Below are 20,000 nucleotides of genomic sequence, written 5' to 3' on the forward strand. Positions count from 1 at the left end.
GGAAAAATTGCCAGCAGACCTGATAAGCAAATATTCCCTGCCTTTGTGTATGTGCTTTTTATGTGCATATGTATATGATGCCATTAATTTGTGCGCTTTTTTCAGCTCCTTCATTTGATTTTTTTTTTTTTTTTTTTTTTTTTTTTTTTTATCTGTTCATAGTGATAATTTGGATGGCCAATAACAGGTGATTAGGCTTGGCCTCTGGGCCGGGGAGAGGAAGACGACGGCTTTGCAGTGTAGCCTTGTTTCTCATTTTTTTTTCGCTTTGTTTCTCTTCCCTTCCCTTCTCTTTCATTTTATTTCTCCTTTCTCTTCTTTTCTCATTCCTTCCCTTTTCTCTTCTCTTCTCTTCTCTTCTCTTCTCTTCTCTTCTCTTCTCTTCTCTTCTCTTCTCTTCTCTTCTCTTCTCTTCTCTTCTCTTCTCTTCTCTTCTCTTCCCTTCATGTCATGTTGACATTTGTAGATGTGCACATTTGATAAATTGCTGCTGTCAAAGATTTGCAAGAGTGTGAGCAGTGTAACAAAAACTTGATTGATATACAATAATTGTGTTTCTGCAAATTAGTTGAGGGAAAGCAGAGCTCTGTGATTTGCAGGTGTAATTTACCTTTGAGATCATTACTGTATATAGAGCTTGTAGATAGAGTTGGTATGAAGCACTGCAAGCCATCTGAATTGTAATGTATTTTTGCTCATATACTGTACATATGTTATTTATTGATGTCTTGCTGGATAGAGCCAAAAACATGATAATTATAGACTGGAGGTGATGAGTTTATTCATTATTACTTCTTAGCCGAGACAGCAAAATAGAAAGTCTTATTTTTGTAAATCATATTTCTAAAGGCTGCAGCCTTTACGAAGCACACAGGAAATAAGTAATTATTGATAATAGTAATAAGAATAAAGATTTTTCTTCTAAATCATTCAAGGAATTGAGTAGGCAGGTTGGCCTAGGGATTCAGTCCTTGGTGATTAACTGCCTTTGAGGCCATTGCTGTGGGAACCAGTTTTATGGAACTCCCAGGCAATGGCTAAGGAGCCCCTATGAAGCCATCTATGTGTAAATAGAATTAAACTTAGGCACAGTTGACAGTGTGTTTATACATGGACTCCTGACATTCATGAATTAAAAGCATACTTGTTTTATATTAGAATAGAGAGTTAGTTGAACAATAATTGCATGGTAGGCTCTACGAAGAGCACTTTTGGACTCCCAGATTTTTGGAAAGATTCTTGTTTAATTATTATCGCTTTATGAGAATGGTAATGTCAGTAGTGATGATGATGTTATTGATAGCATTAGAAAATGTAAAGATCACTACTACTATTGTGTTTTTTATCATCATCATTGATGATTGATATTTAGTTATTTTTATTATTGTTAATTATTGATGCCACTACTATTACTAATGATAATACTAATACTAATGTTAATGCTAATGATTATACTGCTGCCATTGCTGCTGCGTCTGCTGTTGCTGGTGGTGGTTCAACAATTAATGATAATTGTATTAGAAAAAGTATTAGTATTCCTTGTCCATGTTTTTATTAATGTTATGTATTGATATTAGTACTAATTTTGCTATCAGATAATGATAATGATAATCGTTATTATAAATAAGATTTTTTTTTTTGTTACTGATAATAGTTGTTATTTGATAATAATGAGTTATTATTATTCATTAATGATGATTATTGTTAGTAATATTAGTACAATGCTGCACTCTTCCCCCTGCACCAATATTGCAAAGATTACTTTCCATAGACATGACCTCCCCTTTAATGTTTACATTGACAGCGAATCCCATCAAAATCAGAATTATTCTTGTCTAGGCCATCCTGCCAAACACCTGATGCCTTCTATGTGCCCAACCTGGTCATAATCAATCAAATTGCTCTGCACAGTCACGTACATGTGCCAATTGTGGCGGCCCCCATAATGTTTTTTATAGGGGCTGCCCCACCTACAAGTTTGAATCTGAAGTGGCAACTCTAAGATTCAGACTTGGCCTCACTCTATGTGAAGCCAGACAGGAAGCATGTTGACTAGGTTTCTCTCCCGTTCCTTACTCCAGTAATCACTCTACCCCACCCCATTCCTCCCAAAATGTTTCTACTTCTCCCCTCCATCTCTTCCTCATCACACCTCTACCTTTCCATCTCCCAGTCAGATTCTTTTGCTATTCTCAATCCAGACACCCCAGTATCCTCCTCTATTCCAGCCACTCCAATCACTACTTTTCTGGTACCTAACCCTCTTCCTCTTCACCCAATTCGTTGCTCAAGAAAAGCTAAATGCTCCATCCCATCTTCTACCCCAACCTCTCCATCACCCTCTCCTTCCACCCCTCAAACATGTCCCTTTTTCTTGCCCTCCATAAGAAAACCTTTGTTTTTCAGACCTCCCCAACTGATCACTGCAGAAACTCTTGAAGACATTCTAAACTATCTAATCATAACCCAAGATAACATGCCTACACCTCAACCATCCTCCAGTCTTTCTACTCCCATTCCTTTTATACTCAAAGTAACTGCCAACATCCATCCTCTTCCTACTCATGTTTCCCCAACATCCCTTCCTCCCACTCCTTCCCAGCACATCCCATTCCCCCCTGCCCCCTCCTAACCCACTATCCCTCCCACTCCCCCCTGAATATGACCCTTTGTCACAGCAATTCCCTTCCCTAGATTCTCTCCCTCCTGACATTCTCACTGAATCTGTGATCTAATTGCCCTTATACCCTTTCTCCTTTGCTAATCCCTACCTTACCCTATGGACATCTCTACAAAATCCCACACATCTTCCTTTGTCAACTTTGGTCAAATCGCCCTTCCCCTACCTTCCTGAACTGCTGTAACCATAAGCTATTCTTTGTTACCCTGTTCTCTATTATCCCTTATATAGTGCTAGATGATTTTTTATCTCTAGCACATATATTTTGTTTTAGCCATTAGCCATTAACCATTTGAAATAGTAGGGAATTTCATGAATACATAATCTGTATCCATGAAATGTCCATATGTTCTTATACCATGTAGTTAGTAGTCCATTTCATTAAGGGATAATGATGAAATATCACATTTTACAATGGTGTACAGTATTTTTTTATATTATGTGAAAGAAAGTAATTTCATTTTACTTGGGAAGCATTTTAAATGAGTTTATTTTCAAACTTTGTTTTGTGAAGAACATTTTTGGACTCCTGCATTAAGTATGAATACTAGGAAATGCAAAAGTTGATCGTAGATGGTAATAAATGCTTCTTTTTTATGGAGTCCATTTGCAAAATTTAAAGAAAAAAATTATACACAAGACTGTACCAGATCAACAAGAAGTAGAACTGGTTATTTTAATGGGTGAAGGTAATTCTAGATCATCTACAGAATAACATATTGATTGCTTTTTTTTTCTTGGCACTTGTAGGAAAGAAACAAAATGGGACGAAATGAACATCTTGGCGACGCTTCATCCCAAAGACAAGGATTATGGACACATGAAGATTGAGGAGCCTAAGACCCCCTTTGCACACTACGAGGAGGGGGACTCTGGGGACGAGCATGATGGCCTGGATGCCGATCTCCTGGCCAAGAAGTGAGTGCCTTGGCTGTTGAGTGGAACATGGTGCAGGAAGACTCTTCGGTTTGTTCTCAGATTTATTACAGATTCTGTTCCCACTGTAATGTCTGATAGATAGATTTGTTTTCTGGTTGATTTTGGCTTCTTTGTAGGCAAAGGGAAAGGTGACAAGAACAGGTTTATTTGGAAGATTTAGCTTGAAAGCCAAAAGAAAAAAAAAAAAAAGTTTGTGTGTGAATGGATTAAACAGACAAATGCTTAAATAAGTTTGATTCTTTAGTAGGATAACTCTTTTTTTTTTTTAGGTTTGCTAATTCTGCATAAAACAATAGAGGAAAGAACAGAAAAATATGGCATACTTGTGTGTTTTCTTGTTCTTCCCTTCATTGTTTTATTAATAACTTGTTTAACATGAATCCTACAGGTTTGCTTATGTAAGAAAAGCTTTTTAAGAGCATTTGAGTTTTTTAATGAGAAATATACTTTCAAGATGAAATTTATTGCATTTTTGTTTGTGAGATTCACAAGACCAAAGCATAATTCCTGAACAGGGCTGAGCCAGGATACAGAAGGGCCAAGTCCACAGGTATTTCCTCTCCTCTAAATAATCAGCTAGCAGTCTCTCTCATCAAATTACAACATTTTGTCCTGCTCTTTGACTTGATGCCAGGACATAGGGAGAGGATCCAGGATGCACTCATATTAGGATTCTTCCAAATGGCACAGGAATTTTCCAAGACTGGCACTCATTGATTTTATGAAGTGCATGTTTACTGCTTTTTTTTTTTACTTTTATTCATTCATTGTTTATTTATTATTTGCACAAAGGCATTGAATGAGATTCATAACTCTTCTTGCTGAGAACAGTTGAAATTCACTCAATCTGGCCAGAACCCACAGAGGATGGAACTTCACCATGCTGAACCATGAACAGGATTACGGGTTATTTATATAACTCTATTAATGTATTACTGCATGGTAACTTGAGTACATCTTGCTTTGTATTAACATTTCAGTGCCCTGGCCACTGAGTGCTCACAGGGATTTCTTGTAAAACCTTCTGTTACTCAAGTACAAGTCTGTAGTAGATCACTGTGTGATCTAATTTGCTTATGGTGGTCATGATCAGCTGGTTAGGTCTGCCTTTTGTAGACTGCTTAGATTGAGTGGCTTTGAAGATAGTTACATATTAGCTTTGCTTTGCCTTGATGTATTTCAATAGCTGTTATGTATCTAATGATTAATTTGTTTATGCATTTATTCATTTATTTCTTGATAGTATGCACTCATTTATCATCAGCAGAAAATTTTAATCATTTATGATAATAGTAAGAATTCTCCTTTAGAAGTGGAATTCATTTTCAAGATATAATTAGTGTTTTTATTCAGACATGGGCCATAGAAAAGAAACCTTCAGTTATAAAGCTCATTTCTATAAAGAAAGCCCATTTGTTGCTTATCAATATATTTGTGAGAGAGGTAGCACACCTCAAAACAAACAAGCAATATTATTTATTGACTTGCCTGCAAATCTGAAAAAAGGTAACGGTAAAGTGGAGGGGATTGTGTAATACACTTCTTTAATGTAATTTTCTAGTTTAAAGAATTGTACGGAGGGGGGGAAAGCCTTCATGTATTGATAATGTTTTGAAGGTTATATTTTTGTTGTTGTCATTCCTAAATGACCATTTTGACGATTTACCGGGTATGATGAGTCCATCACAATTGCATTAATTAATTTAATTCTGAAATTTTCCTTCTATCTGTCCTAGGATTCAGCTTGGAGGCTCAGAACTTCCAAAGGCCTTGATTGAACCTGAACCAGAGGAGGAGAGTGAAGAAGAGATTTCTCCAGAAGAGAGAGGTAATGTCCTTATTGTGAAATGCGGAGTGGAATGGATGAGGCAAAAGGATTAAGATATATAACTGAATAAGATCCATCATTTGTTGATATATTTCATACTGTACTTTAAAAGGACGATAATCACATACTGGAACAGACAACTGTGCACATGCATTTGTACACCTGCATATACTCTGTAGGTGTGCACATGCATGTGTACACCTGCATATACTCTGTAGGTGTGCACATGCATGTGTACACCTGCATATACTCTGTAGGTGTGCACATGCATGTGTACACCTGCATATACTCTGCTCATTTTCCCTTTTCTTTTTTTTGATAAATAGCAGCCTTCTTTCCATGTACAGGACTTCATGATATACTCTTAACTAGAACTTCTTTCACTTTCTACATGTTATTTTACTTCTTGTCTGCTCATATGACATTTGAACTTGCAAAACATATAATTGATTTGTTTAGTTTTGTAGTGTGCTAATTGCTGGGGTTTGCCTTTTGTAACTAGGGGATGTACATGTATAGTGTGTGCTTTTTTTATAGTGGAAATAAAGGATCTTCTGCTGACTATTTGTAATTTCAATTCTTTCTACTTTTGTTCACAGAGAAGAGAAAATTATTTGAAATGAAACGTAAGAAGCACTACAATGAATTTTATGCTGTCAAACTTGCACGGAAGTTAATGCAAAATGACGATGATGACGATGAGGAGGAGGATAAGAAGGACTCACCAGAGGCTGAGGCTAGTATAGGAAAGGATGACACCATGGAGGAGATAGTAGAGGAAGGGAATGGAAATAATGAGTGCGATGATATGGCATTGGCAGAAGAACAGGCATCGGGCGACTGAGGTCACGTGCCACGGAGGCCATCTGTGTTGCGGTTGTAGTACTGGTTGATTGACAGTAGATGCCAATCGTTGGATTTAACACTAGCATTCATCAGCCACGAAACCTCCTTACACCACCATTCCCAAGTATTATAAAAGAGGAATAATGATTTTTGAAGTGGAAAAGGTCATCCAAACTCATAATCATTCAACATGTTATCATCATATTGCAATACATTTATTGGATTTATAAAGGCTTAAACAATTTATTATATTGTAAGAGTGAACGAGTGTAACTGTGGTACTATGTATATATGTGCTGATCTTGTTTATGAATCAGTCTGTAAATGAGTGTGTGCTCGTGTGTTGTCTCTGTCTTGGTATGTTGATAAAGAAGTTTGTTTGTGTAAATAAATGATATCCATTGAGACAGCACTTAAGTATAGCTGTATTAACATGGTCTGTATTTTTTATATTAGTACAGAATGTGTGCATTGTTTAAAGCCAAATATTTCTAAATTTTGTATTTATAGGGTAGACCTTGTTAATATTAGTTTCAGGTACAAGGGGAGCATCTGTGATGAAGTAGGTTTGCAAGGATTTCAATAAGGGCCAAAAGAAAAATCCAACATCTAGGAAAGAATGTTGTGATAAAGACAGCTGGTAGAGACACTTGAAGGCTTCCCAGCTGGATGCAACTTATGTATGCCTTGCTTTACACTTTTTTCTTTTTTTTATATGAGTAATCATGTCAGACTGCTTTTGATGTTGTCCTTTTTCATTATTTGAGGTCATGATTATTGTTTTTTCTGGCCTTGAGTCGGAGTTGGGGAAACAGTTCCTGTGATGAGGTCTAGCTTATATTATGCTCATCTGTGTTTTGTTTCTTCCCTTACAAATCCAGTAAATGTCACTTTCAAGTCATTTTCATTTTAATCCATATCAGTGTAAATTCAGGGGGGCAGAGAGAAACTAATTTGTCACGGTTATCTTGTACATACAAAATCTAAATAAGAGATTTTTTCTCGAAAGAAAAAAAAAGGTAAAGACAATCAGAAATAAGACATGTTTGTTATTATGTGACGACTTTAGATTCAAGTAAAATTGTAAAAAAAAAAATTTGTTGTTTTACTTATGTGTATGGTTTAATAAGTTAATTTTAAAAAGTATGTCCTTTGTTTTATTATGATGATTTTTCATGAATATTAGTTTGTTCAAGTTTTTGTTTTTTCATGACTGAAGATTCAATGCATGTGTCATTCACAGCAACAACTATTAGGTACTATATAATGTGCAAAGAACCCATGATTTTTGTTCTGTGTGAATATGGAATAAACAAATTACTTGGGGGGGTTTGGGCTTGAGAACCATCCGTGGTCTTGGACATTGGTTATCATTCCTATATTATCCTTGGCTATAGATTCTTGTACAGTATTATCCCGCTAATATACCTGGCTTTAGATACTGAGGTTATTCCTATACCATCTGTTAGTGGAAAACTTTTGAATATATGTAGACACATAGAGAATTAGTTTCTTACACTTTGTTGATACACATCTGTATCTCTTCAAAATCAAAAAAGGTTGCTAGATAAAATTAACATTATGGTGGAAATGAGCGTCGTAAGAATAAGATTTTGACTATTGGTGGCACCCCTTGGGCAGCTTCACTCTTAATTATGTAATGAGTCGTAATATATGCAGTCCATGGTATTGTAAACATTCAGAATGGTTTGCATCTTATAATAATGTTTTGCCAATGATTCATGTAGTAGACGTAATAATAATTTTTGTAGTCTTGTTGCTTGATCATATAATTAATAATATTTATACAAACCTTGCTTGATCTCTTGTTCTGTAATAAGAACTTGGAAGAAGTGTTACATGATTTATTTGGGATGTTTAATCTCATATTAACAATTTTGACATGTATTACTGACGAAGTGATGCAAGTATGTGTTTATTTAATAATTACAACTGATAATTACATTTTTTTTATTTTCATTTTTTTTTTTTTTTTTTTTTTTTTTGCTTCCTCTTCTTCTCTTCCTGTACCCATAGATGGTGGCAGTTTTTATTTATGATTATTTATTGCTATTTTATTATTCTGTTATTAAATTTTCATGGAGATGGACCTTGTAACAGAAACCAGTTTCAGAAATGGTTGATAGCACTGCATGGGAATGAGACATTTGCCTTTAAAAAGTCATTGTGTGCTTTGCATTTTGCTTTTATATAAGAAATAAAGTATTGTGTATTTTGTTTATAGTTATGAATGCTATTTATTGTTATTCCATACAGACTCCTCTTATTGATTATTTTGCCCGGCTATTTATAGACAATAACATCTTAATCTATTATTTTTATTTATTTATTTGATAACTTAAAAATAAAGATTGTTTTCAGCTGAAATAGCAGATAAATGAAAATTGGTTCCAGAAGTAAAAAAGAGAGGAAAACACAGATTCATTTCATTAGAAGGAGATTAAGTTTGTTAATACTTAGTATTGCTTTAGTATCTTGTAAAGCCTCTAGTCCCAAGTCAAGTCATTAAACTCTTTTGCATGAGTAGGTACCTTAAGGAAGTAGTTATGTTAGCAATATGTTATCAAATATTAATTTGGTTGGCCTGCGAGTGCTATATGATGATAGCAGAATCACGGTCTGGAAATGTGTTTTGTAAGGAATTAACCAGATTTTTACATATGCAATAAAAGTAAACGTTGAGTTGGTGGTGTCTTTCCCTCGTCTCAAACAAATGTACCTGTTAATTCTTTTCCTTGACTTAAGTTTGGTGAAAGAAAATCTGAAAAGGAATATTACTGTCAATAATAATATATCAGACCTGTCATTCACATAATGTACATTTAATAAACAAAGTAAAGGTTCAAAAGTCACACATTCTCATAATGAGAATTTTATATATAGAAATTTTTCAGTTGCATCAACATCTAAGGTTGTTAGCAGCATAGTTAATATATGTACTGATAGGATGGGGCTTGGGTGTGAAGTGTCCACGTAAGGAGTTTTTTTTTGTTCATTGGGCTATATTTGTAGATTTCCAGATTAGGTATTGTGGGGAAAAGGGTAAAAATTTGTTAACAATTAAGATGAGTGGACAGAAGGGGATGAAGAGGAAAAGGAAAAGGAAAGGGGGAGAAGAAAAACAATGCAAAATTAGCCCAAGGCAGGGGGATCCCTACTTTAGGCCGCAGTCTCCATCTCCTAAGTCCTTCCGCAACAAGCAGGGGAGGGGGGAGGGTCATAATGAGAAGTGCGCAGGCACAATGGAAAAAAAATTCATTTTCTTTTGTTGTACAAAGGGTTTTGGGTGTGCTCTTTTTTGCGTGTCTCCACACAAAATCTAAACATTAAAAAAGAAAAAACTTTTTGCCCCCATTGTTCCTTCAAACCCTTGCGCTTCTTTTTTGGTTGGGGGGGGGCTTGGGGCAGGCTCGGGAAATGTAGGGACCCCCCGTTGGATCACCCCTTGCCCAACAATTTTTGCATGGTTTTTTCTTCTCCCCTTTTTTTCTTCTCTTCCCTTCTTTCTGCCACTTCAAGGGTGTGAGACCCAGCGATAGGAAAAAGGCGTTTCTGTCAGTATCAATGGGTCCGGGTCATAAGCACGGACTCTTTGGTTAACTTTTAGCCCTACCCTTAGGGGATGTGAGGAGAAACCCGTTCCTCCCCCCATTTTTTTTCAGGCTCACCATGGCCAATAATGAAGGTTTACCCTTTTTAGGGCATAAGTTGCCCTTCATAAGGTCTATCTAAATTTGATTTCTTTGGGTTTTCCGACCCTCCCCTCTTTTGACCACGGCCCCGACCATAAACTAAAACCCCTCGTTTGCTGCAAATTGTTTCCAAAATCCTCCCCCCCGGGTCATTACCAACCTCAGAATACACCCCTCCTCTCTCCCAAAATTCCATAATTACGACTTTTTCTTTTTCCCCCCCCCCCCTTTTTTACTCATTTATCCTTTTTGTCTCCCCAAATACACCTTCCCATACCACCCCACCCTTTACTGCTACCCCTCTGAAAAACCTTTTGATACCTTTTTTCCCCCAATGAAGGGGATATTTTTTTGTGTTTCCCCCCACACCCCCGTCTCTGACAATCCCCTTCTCTTTAACAATGCCCCAAAAACAGGCAGGCAAATTTTTCCTTTTACAGTCTTTCTGATAAAGGGCCTTTGAATTTCCTTATTTCCCCAAAGCTTGTGCACGTCTCCCGGGATGGTTTCCCCGGAAAACCCTACCTGCTCAACCAAAATTTTCCCCTAATACTTGTCCCAAAAACTTTTTTGTCTCTTGACTGACTGTCCCTCCCATGAAAGGGGAGGGTTAGATGTAAAAACAACTTTTTTGCATCCCTTGTCGGCTAGAGCAGTGGAGCCCAGCTACCATTGCTTCCAGAACCCAAGTAAGTCTACACCAATTTTGCCGAGATTGGGTTTCTGTAGACAGAGCCCCCCCATAAATTTATTTTGGAGGAGGGCCTGCCTGGGGGACCTATCAACCTTTCCCGTAAATGTAAAAATTTGCCTTTTTGGCCCCCCACCAAACACTTTTGTCCCCCCGTTTGGCTGTCCGCCCCTTTAAGGGTCCCCAAAAACTGGTATAATTTTAAAATTTGTTTGCTCAGTATGAGTGTCCCAATTAGGGTGGCCCCCATAAGTATTTTTAAGATTTGACCTGCCCTTAAGCTAAAAATCCGGGGTACATTTCCGGGTTCAAACTAAGTTTCAGGGGAGGCCGAAAAAAAAGAGCCAGAAAGGTTTTCTTTTTTACTATTAAAAAAAACTGTACTTGCTTGCCCCTATTCAAAAAAGTTCAGCATCCCCCAGTATCTTTTCCTCTACTCCGAACCAACTACTTACTACCTCTCCCCAGTCAATTCCTTTTCCGTCAAAATCAATAATACGTCCTCCCACTTCCCCTGGTACTCCCCTTTCCAGTCCTCCTTTTCACTTCCCTGTTCCCGGGAAAATCTAACGTTCCATCACCCTTTCCCACCCCCAACCTCCCAGCCCCTGGGGACACATTCCTTTTTCCTCCAATAAGCCCCCCAACCCTTTCCCCGTTTGTCGTGGGGGGGTTTAGGAGGCGGAGAGGGGGACCAATGTGGGAACCCCCCAAACCCTTGGGACTCACCCCCGACCAAAAATTTTTGCAGGGCCCTTTTTTTTTCCTTCCATTTCTTTTCTGTCCCCCCCAAAAACCCTTTGCTATACCCCCATTTGTGAGAGCGTGTGAAAGGATGAAAGGGACTTGTACCAGTCCTGAACGGCTGGGGGACCCGGGGCCCGGTACCCCCCGATTGTACCAGCCTTACCCCCAAGGGGCCCCTGAGGGGGGGACTTTTTTTCCCCCAACAAACAGGTTTACCATGGCCAGTAATGAAAAAAACCCCATATTGGGGGGAAAGGGGCTTCCCCCTTATAAAAAGCCCAACATGTTAACCCCCCCGTTTCCCCTGCCCCCAGGCTCCCTTCCCCCGGGCCCCAAACCCGAAATAACTACCCCCTCATCAATTCTATAGTACAGTAGCCAACAATAAACCAAAGGAAACTTTTCCACTTTCCAGCACCCAAACTCAACACCTCATCCCAAACCAACATCAACCCCCCCCATCCCCCTTTTTAATCCCTTACACCCTTTATTGCCCACCTTCCTACACTACCCCAAAACATACCCATTTCGCATCCCCCCGCCTTTTACTACCCATCCTACAACAATTTGAATATTTTTAGTGCACCCAAATGGGCCCTTTTTTCGTGACCCCCCCCACAGCCCCTACTCTACAAACCTTCTTTTCCCAAAATTTTCCCAAAAACAAGGAGTAAAGCTCTTTCCGTGCCGGCCCCACCGCTCCATTTGTCACAGAACTCCGAAAACCAAAACATACTTAACAAACTAGCGACCTATATGGGAACCCCCTGCAGAACCCCCCTCCAACCCCCAAAACTTGCCCCGGAACGTTTTAAAACTCCCCAAAACAAAAAGCCCCGTCTAGACAAAAATTGGTTTAGACGTGGAGAAGAATACTGCCGTTCCCAGACTAGATGCAAACAGTACAAGCTCTATTCCCCCGGGTCACGAAAGAAACCCCCTAAATAGCCAAAAATTTCCTTCGTAGACAGACCTTCCCTTTAAGTTACTAGGAGGGAATCCCCCCGTTGTCCATTACCCAACTCCTCATCGTGCCAAAATTGTTTGGGCTAGGACACCAGCCCAAAAATTGCCGTTCCACAGCCCGGCCACATGTGCCCCAACCGGCCAAACTGATCTAATGCTTCACACCGCACAGGCAACTGTGGCGGGGCCCCCCCAAAAGATTTATAGGGGCTGCACCTACAAATTTTATTGAGGTAGAAAAATCTCAGATTCAAAACCGGAACCCCCCGTGAAGCCCGACAAGAAGCACGTGAAGGTTCTTCTTTTCCCTTTTCCGAAATTTTCCTTCTACCCAAATTTTCCCCAAACCACCCCCCAATTAATCCCCCTCACCCCCTACTTCCCCAGCAAACTCTTTTTCCATCCAAAACCAGACACTCCAAACTTTCTTTGATACCCAACACCCCTACAACCCAACACTTCCCCTCCCCCCTGCATACCCGTAACAGACGAACAAACGTTCACCCCTTTCCCCTACCCCAACAAAAACCTCCCCCTTCCTTTTCCCCCACGTTGAGACCCAAGTCTCTTCCCCCCTACAAGAAACCTTATCCCCCCCAAAATCCCCCAAACCCAATCCTCGAGGAAATATTTAAAATATCAGATTATTAAAGAAAATGACATCAAACCCCCAAATTTACAACCCGTCCTTTCACCGCAAGTAAGTGATATCCATCCCCCTCCTAACGTATCCCCCTACACCCCACCCTAACCCCCCCAAAACAGCCCCCCAAAAAGACCACATTTAACCCCCCCCATCCCCTCACCCTTCCCTTTCCCCCCCTGGATACCAGTGAACCCCAGTAAAATCCCCCATCCCCCCTTTTCCCTACACAATGAACCCTTTGTCACAAAATTCCCCCACCCCCCCTAGTAGAACCCCAACCCCACACCCTTATGACCGGTCCTTATCCCCCCCTAGGCTTCCCCCCCAAAATCTCCAAAAAAAGTATACAATCTATATCACAAAGTATAACTATCCTTTATTGGAATATCGCGGTTTCCCCTTCAAGACCGACCTTTTTATTCCTTTCCTTCAAGAGATTTTTAAAATCCTCCAATACCAATCCCCAATATCATTTTCTCTTCCCCAACCCTTTTTGTCTTGTTTCCCCCCCCTACCCCACCCCACCTTCCAACATCAGACTCCTTACAGAATCCCACACTTTCGTTAACAACCCTTTTCTTTCCTAACATACCCTCCATTAATCTAACTCCTTTCCACACCCGACTCTAACCCCTTTTTCTTACCCAAACCCTTGCCCAGTTAGCAACTAATCACTAATCAACCCCCCTTTCCCTAACATTAATATAGGCTACATGACTTTGATGTCTAGAATTTTTCTTGTTAAAACATTAAAAACCTTAACCCTCCACTAAGAAAAACCAGACCCCCCGACTTCCACCCAAACCCCCCCTGGGAAATCTTGAAGAATCCCTAACAGACCAGGAAGACCACCCTTCCACCCTTAATTTTTATATTGAAAAGTATCGCTGAATCCCCCCTCCCCCAAGTTCCCCCCTCTTTCCTCCCCCCCCCAAAAACCCCCCCATCCCCTTTCCTCTCCCCGGCATAATTCCTTTTTCCTTCCCCCTTATCCCTTTCCCCCACTTTGATGCCCAAATGACCCCTTTGTACAACAATGTCCCAAAAACCCCCCCTGACATTTGCCGATATTTCTTTTCAGGGGGACCTCTTTAAACATCGTTTTACGTTTATTTTTATGCTTTATTACTTCCCCTTCCCCAAAAATCTATCCTACGTGTTTTACAATCTTTTTATTAAAATATTACCGTATAACCTTTTTACCCTTTTCACCAAAAATACTTTACCAAGTGTTATAGACCTTGATGTTACACATTATTTTTTAACATTAACCATCATATTTGATTTTTATAACTTACTAAAAGTTTTTAACTATGAAATTTGGGGTGGTTGTGGGGTGTAATTAGTGTGTATTATATATCTTTTTTTAAGGAGGTTCATTTGAGCCGCCCCTGGTACGCATGTATTTTTTGAGTTTTAGTTGTGATGCCTTTAGGAGACGTGGTGGGGGCCCCCAATCCTTTCCACGGGGGAGGGGTGGGACCTTTTGATAATCATTTCTTATTTTATCCGTGTAGTTTTGAAAGGAATAAAACAGTAATTTTCTTTCAAGAAATTTTTGGCAATGAGAGAGAACAATGATCCTTTTATTGGCTTGTGCCCACTACTCGGACTTCAATATTTTTGGCCTAAGAAAGGCCAGCAGCTCACTAATTGACATGTTCACATTACTTGGAAAAAAGAAAGGAAAGCAAAAGAGAAAGACAAGAAAAAATATGTTACATACATACATATATATATTATATATTACAATAATAATAATAATATAGAACAGTTTAAATTCCGGGAAGTTTAAAGGCTTTGCTGTAAATACTGCATTGAGCTAAATGGCTGAGAGTACATCTGGATCTCCCATCTCCCTCCCTCCTTCCTGCTTCTGCACATTTTGATTGATTTAAGCAAAAAAAAAATCACTAAACTTCACATAAATGTGATTAAAATTTAACCATAAAAAATACTAAACCTGGGAACATTACGACACGGCACTTAGAATGCGAATGCACTGAGGAAAAATTATCCATCCTAGTATGTAAACAGGAGTTTCAGCCATAATAGCATTTTCATTTTGTAACAAACTTTCATGATCGGAGAGTTTTGAGAAACACAGTGGTATACTTAATTTGGATTTATTTTCCTGAGGCATTCGGTACATGGTGCTCATTGATGTATGTTTGCAGTTTTCATCTAGTTTCCCTAAATCCCTTGGAAGTTTTAGTCTGTGCCATGTGTACTCTCAAAGTACTCAATTCAAACAGATTAACACCATTCTTTTCACCATGCTTGAATGACATGACAGGCAGGCTACTAACTGATAATTTGGTCAGCCTGTATCTGCTAACTGACACTATATGACTGTAGGCCCATCTCTCTTTCTTTTACTTACGATGGTAACCTGGGCTGGTGCTCCAGGCTACAACCAGAGAAATAGTAATGAAAAAGAAATTTACACCAATATGCCAAAGATATAGTGTAATTTCCAAAGAAGTTATCATGATAGGCCTCCATTTCAAACTTTGGTTTGGTATTAATAACAGAAGTCTGGCAGTTGAAAATAGAGTATATGGTAACAGATGTCTGCTTAATTTTATGCACAATTTAAGTTCACTGAACTTAAGCCCAAAGCACTGCACTTCACCTGCACAATGCAGTATCCAGAACACAGAGGAAACAATGAACCTACTACTGGAATGGATAAACATAAATTATAGAATTCATGCATATATGACTCTTTGAATGCTTAATCATGGTCAAGATGCAAGGAAAGGAAAATATAAACAAAAACTTGTCGAAAGAAATAATGCATGACTGTACATAGATGAATGGACAGAAGCTTAAAAATGCATGCACATATAGTCATTTCACAAATGTAGGTATTGGAAGGAATACATTTAATTTTATAATACCTGTTGTTTTTCATTATGATCATGATTATTTTTGTTTTGCATCAATAAACAACATTAAATATAATAAAAAGGTATGAATGACAATGAATATCTTCACAGTACAAGAGATGTATTTTGCCAGTTTCAAGTTTATCTTCAAAAATACATGTTTTTCTGACAAATAAAATCAGAACTAGTCCCATAAATTTCTTGTGAAAACATTCATTCTCATTCATAACATTTTACAATTGTCACAATAAACACTGTTAAAACATTAAATAGGACAACATAGTGTTAATATTAAAGTGCAATAATGTCCAAGCTTTCCCAGTCTGGAATCATGAAAAAGTCTGAAGCTTATAAACCATTAGCAAGCTAAATAGCAAAAACTTGTTAATGCTACACTGCTATGTGCTATTCCACTGGTAACAGTTGACACGGTTTCATGTCATGGTGAATAAAGCAGCAAATGATGCCTCATTATGGTGCAAGATCTCATCCCAGTTTCTGGGATGAGATCTTGCACACATACCATGAGCCATACTACTGCCCCAGGCATGGAGCAGCACACAATAAAGACTGCTCATATATACATAACTTTACCAAAGATTTTTGCCATCTTCATCGGGTCAATACACATTGCTACCAGATAATGTACCAGACGTTAGTAGTCAATAGCCTTCCCCCTCTAACAGTCCTAAAACCTCTGGATTTGTCCCTCAGTGTTATTCTGGTTTCTCCATCTTGTTAACAGTCCAACTAGTTATTTTACCTAATTCATTAGAAATTAGTAACTGATAGGAAGCCCTCATTAGTCATGACATCATTAACCCTGGTCATGTAGTGTCCACTGTAGTTTTGTTTTGTGAAATGTGTTTCCACAAGCATCTATTAGTCAATCAGTAGACCTCAATTTTTACTTCCTTGAGTTTTCAGGATCTTTTTTTCTAATGCTATTATTATTATCAATATTATCATTTTTCTAATATTAGTACCATTACCAATAGTAAAATAAAATAAAACAAAAATATTTCAGAAAATCAAAGAAAAGGGTAAACATCTGAGAGAGGTAGGACTAATAGTACTTGTGAAGCTGTCAATGTGTAAATGCAAGTAATAATCTAAACTAACTGTGGAAGTGGCATTTACTTACATGCCATCCTCAGTTGCAGTGGGTTAACGGATGGCATTTCACTGAATTATTCTTACTGCCTTTTTGAGCTTATGTGCCAATTCAGAATTAACAGTAAAAATATCAGTGACACATTTTCACCTCATATTTAAATATAATTCACCAGAAAATAGTTGCTAAAATATTACTCTGTCTCTAAAAAACTCTATATGTGCTGCAATATGTAAGATGAAAAAAATCTTATATATATAAAATATATATTTATATATATATATATTTTTATATATATATATCAATATATATATATATCAATATATATATATATCTATATATATATATATATATATATATATATATATATATATATATATAAATATATATATATATATAAATTTATATATATATATAAAGTATATATATAATAAAATATATATATATATATATATATATATATATATTATATATAATATATATATATATATATATAGATCATAATATATACATAAATCTAATATATATATAATATATATAATATATCATATAATATATATATTTATATAATATATATATATAATATACATAAATATACATAAATATATATATATATATATATATATATATATATATATATATAAAAAAAATATAAAATGATATTACTTCAACTTGTGATATGCTGACAGGGATGTCACTACTGCATCATAGAAATATATGTATATAAAAGACTCTACAAGAGATCGTATCCTTTATTATGAAAGCCTGTCATCACATCCGCACCAAAGAGCCTACCATACTTCATCATCTTCAATCTTCCTAATCTTTTCACAGGACTCCTCTGATGAATCGTATTCCAGTTCCTCTTCGATCTCTTTATTTCTCTCCATCCACTTCCTCTTGGGTTTTCCTCTGGTCGGGAGTAAGTCGCCTTCCTCAAAGTCATCCCGGACGAGCACACAGTTTAACCGCGATTTCAAGTATTCCTGCCGGAGGTAGAGTGTACAAGAAGAATGTTGCAAATGATATGAGGGTGTTAATCATGACCATAATCAAGCACATACCCAATATAATACTACCTTATGTATGAGTTTTCCGGTCTCGAGATGGTGCACTCGAAGGAATCTATCGAGGGCCACTGAGAAGACCAGCGGCAGGTGTGGGTGAACAACGATATCTCGAACTGCACCTGCAAAGCTTTTGAATATTCGCACAGGATGTTCTGGCTTGTTCATTCGCAGGTCAAAGCATCCCATCCTGCCATGCGCTGTTCCAACAACCACCTGGCTGGAAATAAAAATACAAGATGTAAAATCTTGTAACATAACAACAAAGGGAAGAAAATAAAAACACATACTCATGCAGAGTATTTTTTCCTATATTGTTTCCTCAGGGCATACTGGTGCAGACAAAAGTTTCTTGAAGAATTAACTTCATAAAATCATATCTGTGCATGGATCATAATTTAATAAACTTATTGACAACAATAACAATAATAACAATAACTACACCAACCGTAAATCATGTTGATAATAACAGTAAAACCTATAATGGGAAAATGCCATACTGCACCTACAAAGACATTTAACTCTTCTTCTAAACAAGGACTTAAATCCCCTTGATCATTGAGCAGAACTAATCCATTAAGACACACTACTCCAATAAAAGGAAAATCCAATGCAAACCTTTTATCAGCCACAGATGTGATGGAAGTGAAAGGAGATTCTTCCCACTCAAAGTTAACAACGGGTCGCCTCTGCCTCTTGTGGTCGTACATTCGAACCTGTGTGTGTGAAAACCAGAATGTCACCCTCAAACAGTCTCTTACAGTTCCTCTTCATACATGAAGACACAATAAGGTTATGAATGTATGAAACATCCCCTTTAGCCTCTGATAAGGAAACACTGAATAATGCAACTATTAAGAAACAATAACTTCAGAACAGAGGAAAGGGCAGACGTGGGATCGACTTACATGACAATGCCGAGTAGCAAGAGCAATGCAGTTTGGCTCCTTCAGGAATGTCATATCGGACACCCACACTGGAACTCTTAGCTGTACCATATCTGGCTTTATCTGTAACAGGTTCATTTCATATGGTACATCCAAGGTGAATCAACATCTCCATTCACGAATCACAGATCAGCAAATCTTCTAAATAAAACAAAACATCTACATATTTTCTAAAGCTAGTGCTAAATATGTGTGGGTAGAGTAATAATGGAAATATATTCCATGATCTAAATCATCTAATATTCAAAGATTATTGGCATGGATGTTTCCACAAAAAACCTGTCTAAGCTCTGGGATCAGCTTAATATAATGAAATACTAACAACAATGTGTATGGGGACTGTAGACATAGTAAAGTCACAAGTAAAAGTGTCTTCAACTTAATAAATTTTGATCATGAAGCTTTACAATTACTAGAAATAGTAATTTTGAATCCCTTGTATAACTAAATACTTTACACGATAAACATATTTATACAATCAGATAAGTTTTAACTTAATTATATTCACAGTCAATATCTATACTGGAAAGATTTGAATGAAAAAATTCTTGTTAACAGATGAAATCCAAAATCTAACATGATCTCACCTACAGTTCTTCAGACAACTTGTAATAAGAAAGAATGAAAGAAAGAAAAGACGAAGAAGAAAAAAAGCTAATAAAATGAACAAAAACATCATGGCAAGGGTAAATAAAACAGAGATGGCATTCCCCTGCTGAAAGTGAGTAACCTGTACATACATTCTTGGCTTTGAATATAGGTTCTTCTGGTTTATTCAGGTCCCAAAGCTGCAGGTCATTTTCCTTTCCTCCGGTTGCAATCATATTTGGTGACTGAGGGTCTTGTCTCATGCGTGACAAAAACTCTCCGGATTTCAGCGCATTGATTTCTTTGGCCTCATCGCTGTGCCAGACTGTGATCTGGC

General features: G+C 37.5%; 2 protein-coding genes across 2 annotated transcripts in view; one reads left to right on the forward strand and one right to left on the reverse strand.

The window, feature by feature from the left end:
- The window catches only part of LOC119596331 (protein phosphatase inhibitor 2-like), a 10,707-nt gene extending 1,711 nt beyond the window's left edge, over window positions 1-8,996 (forward strand). Inside the window, exons 2-4 of the mRNA XM_037945536.1 lie at window positions 3,431-3,598; window positions 5,356-5,447; window positions 6,047-8,996. Coding sequence (XP_037801464.1) covers window positions 3,431-3,598; window positions 5,356-5,447; window positions 6,047-6,291 — 505 coding nt within the window. The 3' untranslated portion in view covers window positions 6,292-8,996. The remainder of the gene's footprint in view (window positions 1-3,430; window positions 3,599-5,355; window positions 5,448-6,046) is intronic.
- An 8,801-nt stretch (window positions 8,997-17,797) lies between these two features.
- The window catches only part of LOC119596168 (WD repeat-containing protein 74-like), an 8,249-nt gene continuing 6,046 nt past the window's right edge, over window positions 17,798-20,000 (reverse strand). The window contains exons 4-8 of the mRNA XM_037945344.1: window positions 19,816-20,000; window positions 19,037-19,138; window positions 18,747-18,844; window positions 18,141-18,348; window positions 17,798-18,047 (exon numbers count right to left, since the gene is read on the reverse strand). The exon at window positions 19,816-20,000 is cut by the window's right edge and continues 26 nt beyond it. Of these exons, the coding sequence (XP_037801272.1) occupies window positions 17,853-18,047; window positions 18,141-18,348; window positions 18,747-18,844; window positions 19,037-19,138; window positions 19,816-20,000 (788 nt within the window). The 3' untranslated portion in view covers window positions 17,798-17,852. The remainder of the gene's footprint in view (window positions 18,048-18,140; window positions 18,349-18,746; window positions 18,845-19,036; window positions 19,139-19,815) is intronic.

This window comes from Penaeus monodon, chromosome 37, assembly GCF_015228065.2.
Source record: "Penaeus monodon isolate SGIC_2016 chromosome 37, NSTDA_Pmon_1, whole genome shotgun sequence".
In the NCBI taxonomy this organism is placed as follows: Eukaryota; Metazoa; Arthropoda; class Malacostraca; order Decapoda; family Penaeidae; genus Penaeus; species Penaeus monodon.